At 36.2% G+C, this 22,247-nt stretch overlaps 1 protein-coding gene and 1 pseudogene across 1 annotated transcript; one reads left to right on the top strand and one right to left on the bottom strand.

Annotated features, from left to right (window-relative positions):
* Nucleotides 1-2,826: 2,826 nt before the first annotated feature.
* Nucleotides 2,827-4,972, bottom strand: LOC114465508 (ankyrin repeat and SOCS box protein 15-like; annotated as a pseudogene).
* A 7,905-nt stretch (nucleotides 4,973-12,877) lies between these two features.
* LOC114465665 (uncharacterized) lies at nucleotides 12,878-21,597 on the top strand. Its single transcript, XM_028450821.1, has 7 exons — nucleotides 12,878-13,033; nucleotides 14,902-15,009; nucleotides 15,101-15,157; nucleotides 15,339-15,497; nucleotides 16,864-17,023; nucleotides 17,329-17,429; nucleotides 20,758-21,597. Exons 1-7 carry the CDS (start codon nucleotides 13,022-13,024, stop codon nucleotides 20,923-20,925), a joined length of 765 nt encoding a protein of 254 aa, XP_028306622.1. The 5' UTR covers nucleotides 12,878-13,021; the 3' UTR covers nucleotides 20,926-21,597.
* The last annotated feature ends 650 nt before the right edge of the window (nucleotides 21,598-22,247 follow it).

Raw genomic sequence — 22,247 nt, 5'->3', positions numbered from 1 at the left:
TCGTGAATCGAATCGTATCGGGAGTTGAGTGAATCGTTACATCCCTATCTAACATCATATACGAGGTTCGGGGCAATCTTACTCAGTATGCCATTAATCTCATTCCACTCTGGCTTCCTTTCTAGAATCTGACGGGGTTTGGAGCAGATTATGACGTGGCTCACGTAATCCAACAGCATCCTCACGACACCACCGATAACATGTGTCAACCACGACACAGACACAAACTCACAGAACTGTGGAAAGAAGTGAAAACAGTAGAAGAGATAAGGGACAGTATGGGCTCAGTCACTGCAGCAGATGTGTTCTCTCTTACTGTGATGACTTGATCGTTAAACAAGGTACAATCCGAATCCTGACTGTTACTATGGCAACACTGGAAGCACCTTTGAGAATCAGAGTTATTGAGAAGCATAGACTTGACTTGTAGCCCTGCGTGCTTTGGGAGTATGTGTGTATATGTGCTTGTAAGCTTGATATCCATTGTTAAGCAGCAGTCCCAGTATAGAGCTGTTTCCCAGGCAGTACTGCAGGGCTGTTGGAAACACTGTGTTACTTATCACCCTCATATAACAGTTGACATCCGCTCCATAGGACAACAGCAGCTTTACCAGCTCGTACCTGCACACAGACAGCTCAGAGGTTCCAGTGGAACCCTGCTACCCGCAACACGAGCCGTGATTAAAGCTACGTTCACACTGGAGGTAAATAGGACCCAAATCCGATGTTTATGCCCATATCCAACCTGTATTCAATCTGTCTAAAAAACACAATTCCGATTTTTTTTTTTTAATCTGACCTACATCACTTTCTTATGTGGTCCTAAATCCAATACGTCTCACATTTTTTGTAATGTGACTGCTGTCTGGACAGCTGAGGTGCTTTCTTATCTGACTCCTACGTCATCACCATGCAAAAATGTCCTAATTCTGAGTCCCAGGAGAAGCTGCGAGGAAAAACAACTGCCATCGTAAACGGTAAAATGGACTTGGTTTATATAGCGCTTTTGTGACTTCACTGAAGTAGTCCCAAAGCGCTTTACAATATCAACTCATTCACCCCTTCACACACCAATGGGACTCAGCCATGGCGAAGGATGCAGCAGAGAGTGGACAAGCGAGGTGTTGGAATTAATTTCTCAGCACACAGACTCCTCCTCAGGTCCCTGTAGTTCTCTAGGATGGATGGATGGATGGATGGATGGATGGATGGATGGATTAGTAAAGACAATCAAAGTCCCTTGCTAAAGCCATTGTGCTACATTGTAATTATAATGCCAAGCGCAAACCTCTGCCAAGCACCAAATCTCCTCTTTTCCAGATAATGGCAGTTATCTGGATCACCATCATCATGGTAACATGAGCATTCACACTTTCAAGGCCTTGTCAAAACAAATCTATAGCATATGGCTGTGCTTTTGTATGCCTCAAAAGAGAAAGCGAAACGGAACTTTTGACTAGAGCATGTAATGCGCAAAGTCACCTGCAGGAGGTGTTGTATAACCAGCTCAAAGAGCCGAACATAGGGATGAATTTATAAATTCTTCAAAGCGATCCTGAAATAGTATATGGATCGCTGAAATCTAATCACTTGTTCCTCATCCCATTTTGGATATTTCCTGTAAACCTCATCAAATTCCGTTCTTCAGTTTTTGAGTTAGACTGTTCAAAGCCACTGCGATGGACTGGCACCCTGTCCAGGGTGTACCCCCACCTAGCGCCTGATGACAGCTGAAAATAGGCACCAGCAGACCTCCACGATCCTGAAAAAAGGAGCTAGAAACTAGAAGGATTGATGGATGAATGTTTACAAACCAAGAAATAAAATGATGACTCCAGGTAGTCAATGACCTGTTGTTCAATTGATTTTGTTTCTTCGTCACTCGCGTAACTCCTGGGTTTTATCTTTAGGCCTGTGATGATGACATCTTTCTCTCTTTCCTTTTGTTCCAGCTGTTCAACCCTGGCGTTCAACAATTTTATCTCTTCAGCATTTCTTTCATTCTTTTCTTTCAGTACCTTTGCTTCGCTTTGTAGGTTTTCCAGTGAGTTTTCCAGCGTCTTTTCCAACGACTTTATCTTGGCAGATAGGTTTCGTAGACCCTCGCGTATCATCTCCTTGACCTCTTCCAAACCCGAATTGGATTCTGAAGGGGCCTCCCTGCGGTTTTTTCACCATTTTCCTTCAGTCTTGGGCCCAATTTTTCAGGCTGTTCAGCTGTAGCCAGCTGTAGCCAAGGTCGTGTTATCGGAGCGAATGAAAACACGTCTGCTCTCTCCAAAGACCAGAGATAACGAGATGCTATGCTAGCAGACAGAGCTAATAGAAAAACGTGACTTTTATAGATATTCATGCAATATTACAGATATTCTTTGGTGCTAAAGGGGCAAGGAATCATTTATGAACATGTTTAAGAGTAGATGACAGCCAGAAACAAAGTAGTAGCAGATTCCGCCTGCTGTGTACACTGCTGGACAAGAGAAGGGATAATATACTGTATAGCGCCCTCTGCTGTTTAAAAAAGAACTGCAATTTAATTTTCAAAATATCAATGTCAATCGTGATACCTATGAATCGATTTTTAACTGCCTTACAATTAATCGTTACATCCCTAATTGCTATATAACTAAACATGCGTTGCTGTCGTAAAAAGATTGCACTTCATGTAGCGTTGACCGTCGACATCATTTGGAAAAATGGCAGTCACCGTAGTCATAATTGAGTTGTAATTAAACATGGATAATTGAAGACATAATTGTAATTGAAAATTGTAATGCAACCCTGGTAGCAACACATCCAATGTTTTTATTCTGTAGTTCTATAAACAGAAGCTTGTCCAATAAGCAGCTCCAGACTTTTAACCTGACCTCTGTCTGCTGCACAGTGCACTGGACTCTGGCCTGACAGACGGATGGCCTTCAGTGTGGTGATGGGGATGAGGGTCCTCAGGGCTCTGAGGAGTGAGGGAGGAGCAGGAGGTAAACAGGAAGACAGTGGAAATCACAAAACAGAACAGAGAGAGGGAATGATCATTATTAGACTGTGGTTGGCTACAGTGTTGGAGACAGAGCTGGAACACAGAGAGAAACAAAAGCCTCTTTGTGTGCAGAGACACTGCATAGCTGTGAGGTTGGAAACAGGCACATGTTGACGGCTCCACTTTGATCAATTTGGCTGCTAAATGAGAGGAAATCACTTCAATTAGTCTGAGCCAGTGCTTTATTTATCAGAGCTGTATCAGTTAAACATCAGTATCAGGGGTCACCAACCTATCTGAAACTGTGAGCTACTTCATAGGTACTGTATAGTCCGAAGGGCTACCAGTGTGAAAAGAGCTTCTTAAATACAACATTTTCATGGTTTCACTTTGCTTTGATCATGATGGGAGCCACAAAAATGTGGTTGTCCGATCCGAGGGCCACAATATTGGAATTTCATCTCAGAATTAGCATATGGAGTACTGACCAATCTGTAGAGTAATGCAGGGAACAATAACGAGCTTAGTCTGTTTTTTAATTTTTTTGTTGTGCATGTTTTTCTCTAATTTTGTGTTTGTTTGGTCATTTTGCATTTTTTTTGGAGTCTTTTTGTGTGTTTACGTAGTCATTTTGTCAGTCTGTATTTTGTTCATTGTTGTTTTGTATCATATGAATCGTTTTGTGTGTTTTTAGAGGCATTTGTGTTCTCGTTTTGTTTATTTTTTTAGCTATCTTCTGAGTTTTAGAGTAAATTTGTGTATTTCTGTCATCACTTTGTACAGTCTTTTGTAATTGTGTATGTTTTTTGGGTAGTTTTGTCTATATTGCTGTTTTACAATTGTCATCAGTTGTTTCATTTTCATCCCATGTTGCTATTTTACTAGCTACAAACTAACAACTTTTAAGTAACTAATCATAAAAACATGTAACATTTTAAATCTGAATCTAAAAAACAAGTCTGTATCTAAATGTTAAATTTATTCTAAAACTTAAATCTAAATGTTAATATTTAATCTTAAATTTAAATCTAAATGCAAAATCTGAATCTAAATGTTAAATTAACTCTAAAACTTAAATCTAAATGTTAATATTTAATCTTAAATTTAAATCTAAATGTAAAATCTGAATCTTGATGTAAAATCTAATTGTTAAATGAAAATGTTAACTCTAAATCCTAAATCTAAAATCCAAGTCCAAAATCTAAATTTAAATTTAAAATCTAAAATCTAAAATCTAAAATCTAAATCTAAATCTTCAATCTAAATCTCAAATCTAAATGTTAAATCTGAATCTAAATTTTAAATCTGTTTGTAAATGTTAAATCTGAATCGAGAGTTGAAAATATTTTGTTTTGTTTTGATCTTGTTATGACAGAACTAACACCTGCAGCAGACCTGAAATCATGTACTTCTCATGTGTTGTGTTTATCAGTGAGTGTGTGGGCTGACTCTATTACCCAGCAGCAGAGGGGACTCCTTTCTGCTGTTAGTGTTGTGAGGAGATGCTCCGTGCTGCAGCAGCATTCTGACGTTCTCCACCCAGCCGTTCCACCGCCAACGTCAGAGCTGTGTCCCCATCCTCTGTCTGCTCCTTCACGGTCACATCTGTGGATGCCATCACTGCAGCAAACACAGATAAAGTAGATGATTAATTTACATCACTGAGTTACTTTATGATACATGTTTATTTTAATCTCACCCTCAAGCACCACACACAGGACTTCAGGCTGCGGCTGCACAGTTGCTGCATGCAGAGGCAGTCGATTCCTGCAGTCGCGCTCTGTAAAGGCAGACACACAACCTGACAGCACCTGCAGAATTATCACATCACCTGGAACACATGGCACAGGGCCAGGGTCAGAATCATTACCTACCTCTATTTATTACCTCTATTTATTATTCAAGTTGTTGTTTTAAATGAGCACAGTGCCAATATCTGATTATTATATGGTCACATCTAAGTAAAAACAGCTCACCTTCATGAATGGCTGCCATGATCGTCATAAATTCTCTACTGTTTGTTTCTTTACTTAAGAAGGAGAAAAAAAATGTAATATCCACATTAAATATTAATAAATATTTAGTGCTGTTTTCCTGACGTGGTACATGTAGGCGAAGGGAGTTGCAACCTTTTTACTGTAACCTGTAAATATGGATTATAATTCATGGTTTCTTTTTTTTCCATACTATAATTCAATGTTCAATAGCTCTTATTTAACCATAATAAAATATATTCAGGTCAACTTTCTCAAAGCCAGAACATCTGATTTCAACTTAATCTAAATCTAACAATAACACAAGCAAGTACATATGAGATGAGACAAACCAGATATAAACAACTGGGACACTCAGATTAACACTAAAAAAGACAGTTTGAGCGAAAGGCACAAAATCTAATAGTTAACAAATAAGAATATATATATTTTAAAAACTAAACTTAATACACATTAAACAACTCATTTACATATCTCTATCTCTCTGTAAAAGCCAGGAAGTTCTGCATGTGTGTGTGTGGAGCAAATTCCTCCCTGACGTGGTGTCTGTTCAACCTGAAACTTTTTTTACAGCTTCCACATAGCCAAAGTGTGTGCATTCGTTATTTTGGACTTATTTGGTGTTGCAAAACGTTTATTTAAATTTTCTTTCGTTTTTTCGTTTATTTAAGTGAAACCTATTCAGCTTTTTACCTCAGTGTGAGGGGGCGCTAGCGTACCAATCTGTTAATTTACTACCTCTAATAATCAGTAGAAGAAGAACACATGGCCACATGGTGTGTATCCATTACTTTGGACTTATTTGGTGTTGCAAAACGTTTATTTTTCCTGGTACCTCCGGATCCGTTTTTTTTTTTCTTCTTTCAAGTCTCACGCATTGGGCGTGAGACACACGCATTTCATCAACCTGTGACGGAGTATGTGTATGCGCGCGGCTGATGCGTGTGCGTGTGTGAGAGAAGAGACGGAGAGTCCCACATGGTAACCAGGAGGACAGGTAGCGAGTCACACACACACACACACACACACACACACACACACACACACACACACCTCAAAACACGCCCTCACCACACATAAGGTATTTATAATGAAAATATACTAAATGAGTAAAATAAAACAAAAAACTGAAAAATATTTATACAAAAAGTACACAAAATGACAACAGAAATGCACAAAAACATACGAAAAGCTCCATAAATACACAAAATGACTCCAAAAAAACATACATTACAGAAAATACACCAAACGACAACAAAAATATGAAAATGACTCAAAATATGCAAAACTAAATATGCATACAAAAAATAAACAAAATGACAACAGACTCTCACTTCAATGGCAACCAAAAACCATATTTATACAAAAAATGCACAAAAACACAACAAAAAGATACAAAATACTAGGGATGTTACGATTAATCGTAAGGCAGTTAAAAATTGATTCATAGGTATCATGGTTCACATCGATATTCTGAAAATTTAATCGCAGTACTTTATATATATATATATATATATATATATATATAGCGAAGGATATATTTATCCTTCGCTTGTTTAAAAGTGTTGAGAGTGGGCGGAATCTGCTACTACTTTCTTTCTGGCCGCCTTCTACTCTTAAATATGTTCATAAATGATTCCCTACCCCTTTAGCATCGAAAGAATATCTGTAATATTACATGAATATCTGTAAAAGTCACGTTTTTCTATTAGCTCTGTGTGCTAGCGCATTGCATAGCATCTCTTCTTCACTGCTAGAATAACGGCATGCCAACCAATCACTGGGTTACCAGCGCCCTCTGCTGGTCCAAACAAATATCAGATATTTGTTAAACATAAACTCAATGCAATGACTGTTTTTTTTTTTAAAGTCCAATTGTTAAGGCACAAAATATTTTTTAGTTGCACATTTAAAAACAAAAAGAACTATTACGAAGTTTTGCATTGTTTACTATAGAACCAGAATTTAAATTAATATGCTTCTTCTTCATTTGTATTATTCCTTTATTTTTTTTAATTCAAGATTTATTTTTATTTAAATTGCATTGTTTTGAATAGTTTATCAAAGGATTCTAATGAAAAATAAAAGGAAAATAGTACAGAATTTTATATTTTTTTCCCCCAAAAAAATAAAGGAATATTTTTCAGTCATCATTTGTCTACAGTCCCATTTTGTAAAATAAATTGTGAGAGAATCGTATCGTGAACCCAGTATCGTGAATCGAATAGTATCGGGAGTTGAGTGAATCGTTACATCCCTAAAAAATACACATATTGACTGCAGAATCACATTACAATGGCAACAAAAAACAATATTTATACAAAAAATGCACAAAAACACAACAGAAATACACATTACAGAAAAATACACCAAACAAAAAAAATATAAAAATGAATAAAAAACAACAAAGACATTTATCATACGCATGTCCCATAGAATTAAACCAGGGAAATCGCACATGCTATTTTACTTTGCACCCACAAATATAGCCCTTTATAACACTACAGAGCACAGAGTATGTACACCTCTTTGTACATCCAACATTCAAACACACTCATTTGGCCATAATTGACAACTCAACTTAAGCTCCCACTATATGAATACATACTTCAGACGGGCACTGTACTAGTATACCTAATAAATCAAATAAATATACACAATAAACCACTAAGTGATAAATGATAATAAATCAATTAATAAATCTTGAACATAATTTGTATTGCTTTATATCAGCAGTAAATGTCATCTTTAACTAACTACAATAACTGATAGTCTAAATGTAAAACATACTGTTAGATATAAAGTTTGGAAATCTATACTTTGATCTATATAATTTGTGTATGTCTTTATCTTTGATGAGATCATGGTTGACCCTGACAATCACAAATGTCTTGCGTATCATCACAAAGGAAAACACATGTCCCATCCATGTGCCAGCAAAGGGAGGAGAAACACTAGATGACAACATAGAATAGAACCCTGAAAACCCTGTAAGATGAGTGCCTGTTCTCCTATTGACATGATAATGTTGTTGATTCATTTCCGTTCATCTGTAATAAATTGATTGTTTGATTCAGCAAAGCAAAACCTCTGACTATGTCTCTCTGTATGCAGTCTCAAAACTCTAACAAACGCTTATACTGAAATAACATGTCTAGATCTAAAGGTATAGAATATTTGCATTTCCTAAAAAAATTGCAGATGCAGGTGCTGGACCCATGTTACACTGCAGTAGCTTAGCATTAGGATAGCATTAGCACTAACCTAGCATTACCATTAGACTAAAAATAGCACCAACCTAGCATTAACCTAACAATAGCATGAATCTACAATTAGCACTAATCTAGCATTAGCATTAGCACTAACCTAGCATTACCATTAGACTAAAAATAGCACCAACCTAGCATTAACCTAACAATAGCATTAATCTACAATTAGCACTAATCTAGCATTAGCATTAGCACTAACCTAACATTAGCACTAACCTAGCATTAGCAATAACATTAGTCTAATATTAGCATTGACCTAGCATTAGTAGTAGCCTAGCATTAACGTTAACCTAAAATTATCACTAACCCAGCATTAGCATTCAACTCCTGTATCCTCACTAATTATTGTATATTTCACATTTTACAGTATAAAAAGTTGCTTTGTGTTCAATGGATTTTCATTGCTAAGGGGAAGAGAACAAAAAGAGTCTTAAGGTATTTAATTTGATTTGAAAAAATATGTAAACTGTTTATTTGTGTGCTTTTGCTTGTTTAATGGGTCACAGGGGTTTGCTGGCAGGACATGGAGTCCATTCTTTCATAAGCCAACACAGAGGAATGGACAGACATTCCCAATCCCATTCACTCCTATGAGCAATTTACAGGCTCCAATTAACATAAAATGCAGTTTTAATACGGGAACATCCAAAGTTCACACTGAAAGGCACAAGTGGTCACTCTTGAGGATAAACACAAGGGCCTCTTTTTTGCACAGCTCTTTTGCGCCTGATTTCTCAGAATAGCGCTTTGCTCCCCGTGCTGTTTCTAAAAATAAGATTTGGTGTAGGAATTTTGCAAAGTAGTGCAGTTGGAGGACAGCGCGGCGCACTGTGCGCTACGATAAAGGATGAGAAAACAGGCTTTGCGCCATGGAAGAAGTTGTTTTACATCACAGGCAGGGTCCAGTGCAGTTCACAGACACAATGCTAGTGTTCACCTGCATAAGCAGGTTTTTAAACATCTGCGTTTTTATCAGAGTAAAAAAAAAAAAAAAACAGAACGTGAAGGAGTGATTATTGCTTGAGAGTCAACATTACAGGCACCTGCACCGTGTTCCAGGCCACTATACCAGTCCCCCCATGTCACAGATGTTAGTTCTGTAGCACAATCAAAAAACACGCACATACCTTTTTTTGAGGCAGTGTGCTGGATCAAAAAGGTCCAAAGATGCTAAGAAAAAAGGTCCGCACAACTGTGTGGTTAGCTCCCAATTTCAGTTTTAATTTACACCAAAAATGTGATGTTTCAGGCTGACCGCCCTTAATCAGTCAAGTGATGTTACAGATGTTAGTTCTACCTCAGGTGTGAAGTATATATTTATATACGGTATATAACTTTTGAGACTTTAGGTTGGTTCTTCTTCTGTTGTGCAATTCTTCTTTGGCCTGATTTTATCATGAATTTACAACATTAAATGACACGTCATTTAATGTTTCATTTTTGTAGTCAACATTATCAATTATGTTACTAATCATTTTTGCATTATTTTATGTGTTACACACACATTGTGGTTGGCGAGGATGTCGAGACGATATATACATATATATATATATATATATATATATATATTTAATTCTATTTTCTATTATTTCTGTTAATGTTTCTTCTTTTCTTTAATTCTCAATTAGACACAAACTGCCTTAAACCCTGCAACACTCTCAGTAACCATCTTCCAAGCTCTAAACTATCAACAGTCACAACATTCTTTGTTAACACTGATAGAAATACTTTTCCTACCCTTTTGTCCCGTAGATATCTTGGATGCTCTCATGAATACCAAACTCAATCAGGGCTTCATTTATTCCTTCTAGTTCACTGTTATCCATTTTCTGGCTCTGGAACCATTAAACCAGCTCTTATTTACATATTCAGAAGTTTCATGCAAAGCTGCAACATTCAGCAGACAATTGCTGATGTGCAGTTTTGTCTCCTTAGAGAAGGTCAGTGGCACAGTAGCACTTTAGTTCATGCTGGTAGTTGCAATAATGTGTTGAAATATTTAGTGGTATTTTACGTGACTTACTTTTTGAGGATATTAATGAAGCTCTGTCAGGTCAGGTCTGAGTGTGTTTGTGTCCGTGGTGTTCGAAGGTGTCGGTTTATATATAGATTTGACCTGGTTTAGTTAGACTACCTGAGTCAGCTCAGTATATGGGTAATGGTGTCAGTCCAGTGTACATATCAGCGTTCATTTTGTTCAGTATAAATGGCTGGTGACTTATTTTCTTGTAGCAACCACACCTGTGTGCAAAATCTAAATACTAGGGATGTAACGATTAATCGTAAGGCAGTTAAAAATCGATTCATAGGTATCACGGTTGATATCGATTTTCTGAAAATTGAATCGCAGTACTTTTTTTAACATAACATAAGTGTAGGCGGCGGGCGGAGTCTGCTAATACTTTCTTTCTGGCCGCCTTCTACTCTTAAATATGTTAATAAATGATTCCTTACCCCTTTAGCAACGAAAGAAAATCTGTAATATTACTTGAATATCTGTAAAAGTCACGTTTTTCTATTAGCTCTGTCTGCTAGCATAGCTTCTCTTCTTCACTGCAAGATATCTGCATGCCAACCGACCACTGTATTACCAGCGCCCTCTGCTGGTCCAAACAAATACGACGTAAATCATTGCAATCACGTTTTTTTTTTTTTTAAAGTCCAATTGTTAAGGCACAAAATACATTTTCAGTTGCACTTTTAAAAGAAAAATAACTATTATGCAGTTTTGCATTGTTTATTATAGAACCAGAATTTAAATTAATCGGCTTCATTTTCATTTGTATTATTCCTTTATTTATTTAATTCAAGATTTATTTTTAGTTAAATTGCATTGTTTTGAATAGTTTATCAAGGAATTCTTTTGACAATGAAAAATAAAAGGAAAATAGTACCGTATTTTCTAGTTTTTTTCCCAAAAAAAAAATTTGTCTACAGTCCCATTTTGTAAATTAAATCGTGAGAGAATCGTATCGTGAACCCAGTATCGTGAATCGAATCGTATCGGGAGTTGAGTGAATCGTTACATCCCTACAAAATACAAATGTATACACTTAATCAGTGGTTCTCAACCTTTCAAATTAGAGCAGAAAAAGTGTTAAAAATGATTCAAAGCGTCAATATTGGCTTAAAAGTGGCAGAAATGAGGGGAGGGGTGTTGGTGTAATGTAATTTAAAAAGTAGGAACTGTTAGTTTAAACTGGCAAATAATGGGCAAGACATATGGCGAATGTGGTTAAATTGGCAAAAATAAGCATGAAATATGGTGAAAAGGGGTTAAAAGTGACAATAATGGGTCAATTATGTGACATTAAGTGGGAAAAGTGGTCTAAAGGGTTTATAATGCTGAAAATGTCTTGAAAGTTAAATAAAAATGTGCAGAAAATGCATTGAAATTTGATGGAGGAGTGGCAGATATGGGGGTATTGTAGCAAAAAGGCATGTAAAGACGCAAAATATGGCTATAAAAAGTGATGAAAATAGGTTAAAATATGGCATGTTTGGTGTAGTTGCAGAAAAAGTGTAAAAATAAGCAAAAAATTGTTACAAAAATATTCTTAGTTTCTTGAAGGCAACCTCCTCCCAGTTTCTCCTTGGGGTTCCAACCCCAAGGTTGTGAACCTCTGCAGTAAATGATCCAAATCTATTATTAGGCCAATTTGAAAGTTTTACTACATTTTCTTCCTGAACTTCACCTTGAACTCTGACCCCCTGTTGGGATCAGGATGATCCAGCTTTTTTGGATCAAAGTTGTCCAAATCCTACTGAAACGTTTGAAAACAACACAAACTGAAGGTTTTATCCAGATTAAAACGACTCCTGGATTCCATGATCTAATCTGATTTCAGATTCCTTAATCTTTCCCTTTTGAACAACCCATTTTCAAGAGTTGATCCAATTACCCTTGAACAACTGGTCCGTTATGCTTTATATTCTCGTCGACCATATCTATACTAGATTTAGTCAACTTAAATCTTATCGCCATTTAGTCCTGATGAATACATTTTGACCCAAACTAAGTTGCATTTTCATCACAAGTTTGCAGTCAGAATAAACACTGCCATTTCATTTGAGCAAAACATTTGATTGATTCTGACTCGATTCTTCACGTCTTCTCCAACACTTGTCAGTTGTTGCTTTCCCGCACATCCGCTCCTGTTTATTTTCTCAATCAATATGCTTCGCTGATTCTTTGCGAATGGTATTGATTTGGTAATGGAGATCAATTATGGGTAATGGCCATTACTTGGGCTTCCTTCATCAGCATGTATCGTGTAGATGTAGCAACAATTCTCCTCTCATCCACTCATGAACGAAAAGCTGTCTCTGAACTACAATACATGACAAATAACAAATCACGCGGGATGATTATTACCAAATATGAATATACGAGCAATGGCCCCTTTTTTCCTCATTTCCAGCAGAATTGGGATAACCTTCATGTGTTTCCAGGCAAAGAGCTCTCAGCCTTGAGAACAAGCACCCACCGTCTCCTGATGAACAAATCTAAATGTGGGAGTTTATGGAAGTCTCAGACAGCGTCAGTGTGTGTGACACAGTGACTCAGCCTGTAGGCGGCCTCTCCTCCACGTCAAAAAGACCTCCGCAGTTTGAATTGAAAGCAGACAGCCGGCCCATCCTCAAGTTTCAGCACTGGCTTGGACAGCAGACACACACACATACACACACACACAGAGCACGCACAGAGATGAGATCCACCTCCAAGCTGGAAACACTGAATTTCATGCACTGGGTTTGAGAAACCTTGGATTTTTCTCCATATGAGGAAGAAAGTGAGTATTTTTCAGCATTTTTGTACTAATGATTATTTCTTATTTTTTTTATTTATCTAAAAGGGAGCCGACTGGATATTGTAGCATGGAAATGTTGTCTGTCTTTGTCCTGTTGGTAATTCACCTGTATGAGGGACATAAATGCTACAGACAATAAGTACTTTTAATTGCAATTATCCTATTTTATTAAAATAAACAACATTTTAACAGTAAACTATGCATAATAAATGATGATGATTGACTTTTAATTCAGTAAAAGGTGTACTGTGCTGTCATGATTTCACTTTTTCTGATTTAAAGAAAAATACGATTATTTTAAATACTGTATAATCACGTCCCGTCCTTTGTTTTCGGGCAAGTTGTGAAGCAGAATTTTACTTTTGGGATTTCACAGCATGATTATGGGTTCAATTGGATTTTTTTTTACCTGTGTGGAGTTTGCGTGTTCTCAGTGAGCCCCAGCTCTAGACCATGGGAAGATGAGGTTTGGTCAAAATGTGGTTGACTATTGTATCTAACTTTTTCATCTGAGGGTTTGAAGCATTGAATCACATATTCTCTCTTTGAGTGTGTGGGATACTTTGAATTTTACAGTTTTTTAGTCATGATCTTACTTGATCATGAGTGTTCCTGTGATTGGATGTCTCTGTTTTTGAGACCAGAACGAGACCAGAATCACACACCAAACAAATTTACACCAAGATGTTATCCACCTTTTCCTGGGGCCGCTACTTCCCAATTACTGGTGCATATTTTAGTGTGATTAAAAGATAAATACAATGGACAAGATTAGGACATATAACTGTAGAGGCTTTGCTGATACATTGAGTTCTTGATACTATACGATTTTTTTTCCTTTTAACTCATACCATACATACACATACCCTTGATAATATACATTGTGATGTTTTAATATTGCAATATCTTGACGTACGATATATTGTCCCATACAAACTACCAGTAGCGCTCTTACAGAACACCAACTTCCACTACTATCCTTTCACAACAAAATATCACTTGAAATCAATTGATAGGTTTGACTTTTTTTTTTAATCAACCCTACTGATGACGTGTTGTTGCTGCAATAGTAATAATTATGTTGATTAAAAAATGTCATCATAGTTTTCGTCATCAACATTTTTCTAGGTGACAATAACGAGACTATGTCTAATTTAAAGAAAAACTTAAATGTGAATGAAAACTGCATAAAATATATTGATATTTCCATTGACTAATAAAAACAAAACAATAATGTTCACATTGGAGGGAATACAATCAGAACTAAGATTCTTTTTTGAAAGGTATCCAAACAAAGCTACTTTTGTTGCAGAATAAGCCTGTACGCTATCCAATAGGAAGTAAGTTGACTGTTCATAAATAGTCTTTTGATCTTTTAAAAATGCATAAACTCGACTAAAATCTTGATGTCATGTCATGTTGGCCAAACTAGACTAGAACTGAAATAGTCCTGATGACTAAATGTTGACCAAAACTGAAACTGAAGGAGAATTTAACAGAACAGTTCTGGAGTTGATCTAAGGTCAGAGTGGACGTCACTAATCCTTTTAACCCAACGAGAGAGAAAGTGGTTCTTCTTTCCAGTAGAGAAACAAAGACGTGGTCCTTTACATCAAGCTACAACAGTATCCGTGTGCTTTTACAGGTCAGCTTTCAGGTCTGCATGTGTAACTGCATTACTGTGCATCAGTTTTGTCATCAGTTAATGCTTTAGAGATCATTTTCTCAGATTAGCAGCCTTAATACATTAAAGTTATTCCATATTGTGATAGATCCGGTCAATTACGCTTGATCTGCTTCCGTACATCATCTGATGAACGTGTTTTGTTTTGTTTTTTTTCCCCTCTCAGATCTTGAAAGCACCCTGTCTCTTCCTAACTCTGTTAACAAGCTTCAATCTCTGCTCTGGAAAATTTGGAGAACCGATAACTGATGATGTGAACAAGCTGACGATACTGGTGAGATAAACATTCTTCTATTTCCTCACATATAAAGTATTCCACTTTGTGTTTGAGTGATGATGCTACTTTGTCATTACATCTTCTATAGAAGCAGAATATCCCCTTGGATTATGAGATTCCCATCACATACATTCCCAAAGAAGTGGTACGTACGGTACAAGGCAGATAAACACCTGCACGTGGGTGCATGGGAGACGCTTGCATTAACAGAATCTCCACTGTGTGTGTGTGTGTGTGTGTGTGTGTGTGTGTGTGTGTGTGTGTGTGTGTGTGTGTGTGTGTGCGTGTGTGCGTGCGTGCGTGCGTGCGTGCGTGTGTGTGTGCAGGCAGGCACGTGCTGGGTGGTGTTGAATATCTATCCTTTGGAGCAAAGTCTTGAAAAGCTGGCCAACATGTTTGGCACCATTTCCTCCAACAAGGAAAACATATTAGTCTTTATCGCCATGGTTAAGAGTCTACGCTTCACGTTTGACCACCAGGATCTGGTGAGTAGCAATTAGGTTTTCAATTATACAGTAATCAGCATTTTTACTTACTTTAATTACTATTATTTTTATCCTCAGAAAGTAAATTACAATTACATTCTCAATTACTAAAGTTCAATTGCCAGTACAATTAATCCCGATGACTGAGCCTGAAATAAATAACCTAACAAAAGTTAACCTTCCTCTTCTGTTAGCTTTCTGTTAGCGTCTCTTATGATAACGGGTCCTAAATCACCTGTAAAATACACTAAAAACTAATATCTATCATCTAATTTATTTCTTATCTATTGGTTACCTTATTAGGCTTCCTAATTGATGAAAATATAGGTTTTTAATATTTTTGGTGTGGGCGTCTGAGCCTTTTTTGTGTCAGTATACTACTGCATTTAATTTTTTTTAAATGGTAAAATGTTTCAAAGCTTGATACGAAACATATTTTAATAATTGTTACCTACATATGTGTACAACTGTACATAAAACTGTAATTTTTAGTTAAATTATAATTGACAATTTTTATAGAATTTTCATGGTAATTACAATTTACAAAGGGAATTATCTGAATTCAATTACAATTTAATTATGATCATAATTATGCCATAATTGTAAATAATCGTCAATTACCCGATTACAATTATAATTGACTGCAACCCTGATATAAATACTGCATCTCCATTTTTAGAATATATAATGCAGCGATTCTCAACTGGTGGGTCGTGGCCCTGTACTGGGTGGTCAAAAATAAATAAATACTGAATGTCTCTCATGTTGGACTTGTCTTTTATTTTGAAAGAAACGTTTGGTTTTTGACCAGTGTAGTGTCGAGTAAACTTACCGTAAAAGTTTCCTACGGTAGACAGTGGGCATGCACACATGGCCACTGTGCATGCGCGTCCGTCATTTTGAAAAAAAAAAGGTAATAATCTTTCCTTTAATTTTTAGAGTTAGGGTTCATCATAGTAGGAAAAATTAAGGTAGCAAAATATTGTACGTATACGTGTAAATATTTACTCTGCTATTAGTGCGCATGCGCCTGTAGGAGGCTTTCACACGTCGGATTATTTTTCACTACACCGGCATGCTGTGAAATGCATGTTGCACAGGAAAATATGTTATATATTTTATGTTATAAAAAAGATTATATACTGTATGTGTGTTTTCAACAGATATTTTTGAAAAACTAAATTTAATTGGTTGAATTCTACAAAAAAAAGTGGGTCGCAATTTAATGACTGTGGCAAAATGTGGGTCCCAGGGTGAGACCAGTTGAGAACCCCTGATATATTGTATATATTGGGATGTAAAAGACTGTTTTGTGCATTTATTTCAAGGATTTCCATCCAAGATAACATGTGGTCTAATCCTTCAGGAAACAGCGATGCAGGTCTTTAAGTGTCACTATCAAGAGGAGAGCCTACAGTCTGGTCTCTACTTCGACTACATCAAAGACATGTTACACAGTGCTGCTCAGGGAACATCCGGCTTCTTATGCAAGCCCCCACCATGCCTTCATACTCATGATACTCCAGGTACATCGATCAGCTGCTTTTATTTAAAATAAGCTATAAAAGGATTTAAAAAAAAAAAAAAAGCTGAAGCATCTGTGTGTGAGCAAATTCTGACTTTAAATAACAAAACCTGTGTATAAAGTTGTAACACAAGGGCTTCTTCTGTGTTAAAGCCTTTATGCCATTCAATATGATTTAAAGATGAGAGTTATTGATTGAAGAAAAGCGATCTGTGTTCAGAGGTCCGAGCGAACGGCTCTGCCAACGATCATATTTCTGAGATGTAACTGTAGTCAGATACATGTCCAATAATTTCTCTCTTTCAGGAGGTCGGGAGGAGAACGGTGGAGACAGCTGGAGGAGGAGAGCTCCGCTGCTGTTGGCTCTCATCCCTTTCACAGCTTGTGTTATTCTCATAATGTGGCTGGTAAGTTAGCCAATACACGTTTGCTATCAAGCTCATGTAAATGGTTTTAATGGTTTATTGGTTTTAAACGATATCAGACAGTACTTATTATTTTTGCTCTGAGAAGGATAGATACATATTTGGTTACTAAGAGATAAAGGATTGTTTTTTTCTGTATAGCAGACATCTTTTCATCGATTACAATCAGAAATACTTTCATAATCTCAGGGGGGAATTACCTTTGTTACAGTGACTCCATGTAGAAATGATAAGAAAGTGAGAAGAAACACTGGACAAAACCAGAAAATGACTAGATACACACAAGAATAATAATAAAAAATATTAAATATTAAATCAGGATTAAATACACATGCGAATATAATACAAATATATAAGTATTATCCACTGTCTACAATCTAAATGCTAAAGAGATCTTATGAAAATGCTGAATCAGAAGCTTGTTTCAAGCTCATTTGTTTTTCCAATCTCTATAGAGATTCTTGCTGGAGGTGTGGCCACAACTTAGGAAATAAAAGCTTGTTTTATTCAGAATGCTCTTCAGAAAATATCAGATGATACAACTGATCCTCCCTGGGTGACCAAATATGACAGCTGATCAGCTGCTCCTTATGTGCATTGAGTCAAAAAGTTCAAAAACAAGAGGCTTTCACAGACTTTAATCCCCCTCTTTACAGATAATTGGTCAAATAAGTCAATGAAATACAGCAATTTAAAACAACCATATGAATGATCTGTTTTGGGACAGAGTACTATGTATTTTTCATTAAAAATACAAACTTCTAAATTATTAATCTCTGCGTCAATCCATCAATCAAACCATTAAATGTACTGATTATATTCAGCAGGGTTGTGGTAAAATTACATTTTCCACTTAAAATTAGGTCTTCAATTATCCATGTTCAATTACAACTCAATTATGATTAAGGTGACCAGCATTTTATTTTTTCAATTACAATTAAAATTACAATTATTATTTTTCCCCTGAAAGTAAATAACAATATGTTCTCAATTATTAAAGTTCAAATTCAATTAATCGTAATTACCGAACCTGAAATAAATCAGAATCACAATCAGAAATTCTTTAATAATCCCAGGGGGACATTTTCATTTTAGCTCCAGATATACAAACAACATATATTATGGAAGCCACATCTATTAAGAACAATATAAATATAACTATACATTTATAAAAGGTCAACTGTACAGTTTCATGATGTGCAGAAAGTGCAAAAAGAGCAAAATGAAAAAGGCTGTCTGGTTGAGTCAGGTTACCTTATAAAATGTTTTTAGGGTTTTATGGAGGCCTTATCTCAGAAAAATAAATTAAAAAATTCCTTTTTTTATGCCTTACTAGCCTTACCTCTGAAATGTGGGTGTTTTTCCACATTTTTCACACGTTACTGCATTTTCACTCTAGTTTAATTGTGCTCATCACATTTAAACTAGAAAAAAAAAATAGCAAAATGTTTCCATTTTTATGCCTTTTTATAGTCTTACCTCTGAAATGTGGGCGTTTTCCCACATTTTTCATGCCACATGCATTTCCACCAAAGTTCACGTGTGCTCATCATATTTGAACTAAAATTTGACCTTCAATATATTAATTTTTCCCCCCATTTTCATGCCTGTTCACTGTTTTTTTGTAGAATTTCCATGCAATTACGAATACAAAGTCAATTATCTGAACTCGGTTACAATTCAATTACTTATGATTACAACAGCAACAGATTTTTTTTTCAATTACGCGATTACAATTACATTTGACCCCAACCCTGATATTCAGTATTGTTCAAACACAAAGTCGTTTATTTGCCACTCGACATATTGCATCATGTACTACTGTCTCCCAGCCATACGTGATGCGGCTCACACTTTTATGACAGCAGAAAGAGCAAAGAGAACCCTTTAAAAAATATATCACCCCTGGGCTGCATCGCCCTCGGGTACTTTGACTTGTTCCTGTCGGTCTCTGCGGCTCCGTCCAATAAAGCCCACCTGCTAATGTGAGTGACCACATCCAGGAAGCTAATCTCTGTAAAGTTGAAACAAGTCATTAAAAATTCAGAGGTACTTTGAGGCTGTGTTGATGTGATGACTTATGAGCTTCACATTAAGTCATAATACATATAATGACATTCTATATATCAAGGCACCAGTTGGTCTAATCACCATGGGGACCACAACAGCATCTCTAGCTTCTCTCCATGACACCATGATTGATTATTATTTTCACATAATTTTCTCACATTTTGATAAGTTGTTTTGTGTTTTTTTTTGAGTCATTTTTTTCAGTTTTTGTTTTCATTTCATGGGGCGCCCATTGTAAAGTTGCGCATGCCAAAATAAACAGCAATTTTTTGCAACAATTACCAAAAAACACGTTCACAAAACGTATGTGAATTTTTTAATGTTACTTTTGACCAGATTTACAGCAATATTTGTGAAATTTGCGATATTTTTTTTTCTCATAAAATATAACGTCAATGTGTAATTTGAATCTTAAATCTAAATCTAAATGTAAAATTTAAATATAAATGTTAAATCTAAATTCTAAATGTTAAATCTAAATGCTAAATGTTAAATCTAAATTTTAAATTTAAATCTAAATGTTAAATCTAAATGTTATATTTAAATCTAAATGTTAAATCTAAATCTAAATGTTATATTTAAATCTAAATGTTACATTTGAATTTAAATGTTGAATCTAAATCTAAATGTTACATTTGAATCTAAACGGTTAATCTAAATGTTATGTTTAAATCTAAATGCTATGTTTAAATCTAAATATTAAATCTCAAACTAAATGTTAAATTTAAATGCTAAATGTTAAAGCTAAATGGTAAATGTTAAATCAAAATGTTAAATGTCAAATGTAAATGTTAGATGTGAAATCTAAACGGTGAATTTGCATTATAGCTAAATATTTAGTTACACCTGTGACATTTAGATTTAACTGTTTGATTTATTATTTAACATTTAGATTTTACATTGCCACTATATTTTGAAGAGAAAAATAAATTTCACAAATATTGCAGTAAATCTGGTCAAATGAAACATTTAAAAAATTCACATACGTTTTGTATACTTGGTTTGTTGCTAAATGATGCAAAAAGTTGCTTTTTACTTTAGCATGTGCAACTTTACAATCGGCACCCCATATCATTTTGTGTATTTTCTTTTCATTTTGTGTATTTTTCTTGTCGTTTTGCACATCTCTTGTATTTCTGTCAGACATGGAGCCTATTAATTGTAATTTGTGAGTCAAACGCAGAATAGGAACATTGATCTGACTGTATGTGATTAAGCGTCTCTTTTTAATGATTCTTAGGTCAAGTCTAAGAAGCGGCTACCGGCGTGCAACTCTGAAAACAGCCAAATGGCCTCATCTGAAACCATCCCAACTGTGTCTGTTTCCATCCCACTTCACACTCCCACCCACGCCACTGACAATCAGCCAGTCGGGGGGGAGGAGATCAGTGAACACGAGAGCGGATAAAGGATGCTTGAAAAAGAAAAGTGGAAATCCGACGGCTCTGTATCAGCTTCTTCTTCTCCAGGTTGTTTCTGTTAACAACGTGAGGTGGCTGGATAAAAGAGGGGCCCTTTGACCCTCTCATGCACATGTGCAAAGACTCAGATTACTGCAGGAGGGGTGGGGGGATCTCTCCTATTGTTTGATGATGACAAACACTTCTCCAACTTTTACTCGTCATAACTTTGCAGGGGAGAAATGATAATCTTCACATGGGCTGCCAGTTATTTTCCCTATAAAGCTGGCTGAGAACTACACCATCTTGACTTTTTTTTTTTTTGATAGCATTTGGTTGGACGGGACTGGGGAGTCCAACTTTTATGGGCTTTTTTCCAATGTCTCCTTCTGGAAGGGTTCGTCCCTCGTCTGGAACCACACTGAAACATCTCTCTGGAGCTTATGAATGAAGACAAAATCTGAGTGAAGGACATCGTAATTCAGATTTAGGATAACAGCAGTCGTTAGCATGAACAGCAATTATAAACGTATGGCCTTTTATGCTCTAGCAGATGATACAAAGAGGGTTCCTACCAGGGGTGGACTGGCCACCTGGCATACCGGGCATCGTTCCGGTGGGCCGTCGACCCAAAGTGGGTCAGTCCTGTCATCAGCAACGTTTTTTATTTTTTTTACGAGCGAGTGGAGGCAGATATGGTAACAGGTGGCCACAAATGGTCCATAAGTGGCAAAAACGTGCCAAGAAAATAGTGAAAAGAAATTAAAATGGGCCAAAAGCAGTGAAGGATATTCAAAAAAAAAGGGGGCCAATAAAGAGGAACCAGGTGGTATTTAATGGCAAAAGATAGCTTAAATGGGCAAAATGTGGCAAAAAACGGTGGAAAAGGCCAAAAATGTGGAACAAAAAGAGGCTAATGTAGGGGGAAAAGTGATGTTTATTGGTGCAAAAATTTGCATATTTGGATCAAAAGTGGTCAAAAAAGACAAAAATTTGATGAAATTGTCATAAACAACTTGAAGAAATGGACAAAAATAGAAAAAAAATTGATATTTATTGGCAAAAGGTATAGCTAAAGTCTTAAAAAAGTATCGGAACTTTTTGAAAAGGGGCAAAAATGGGACAAAGGAATTTGCAAAATGGCCAAAGGAAATAGGTAAAAATGGGTTTAAAGGTTTCCCCCTTCCCACATGTTGAGCATCACTAACTTAATAACAGCTTCTACATGGTGTCACTGATAATGTGACACAAAATGCCAGGGCTGAATCTTTGTCCCAGTCCACCCCTGGTTCCTACCATCGTTGTGTGCAGTTGAATATCAGAAACATTA

Source organism: Gouania willdenowi, chromosome 6 (genome assembly GCF_900634775.1).
Source record: "Gouania willdenowi chromosome 6, fGouWil2.1, whole genome shotgun sequence".
NCBI classification, from domain to species: domain Eukaryota; kingdom Metazoa; phylum Chordata; class Actinopteri; order Blenniiformes; family Gobiesocidae; genus Gouania; species Gouania willdenowi.
The sequence above is the reverse complement of the archived record's forward strand: the minus strand, read 5'-3'. Positions and strand labels throughout refer to the sequence as shown.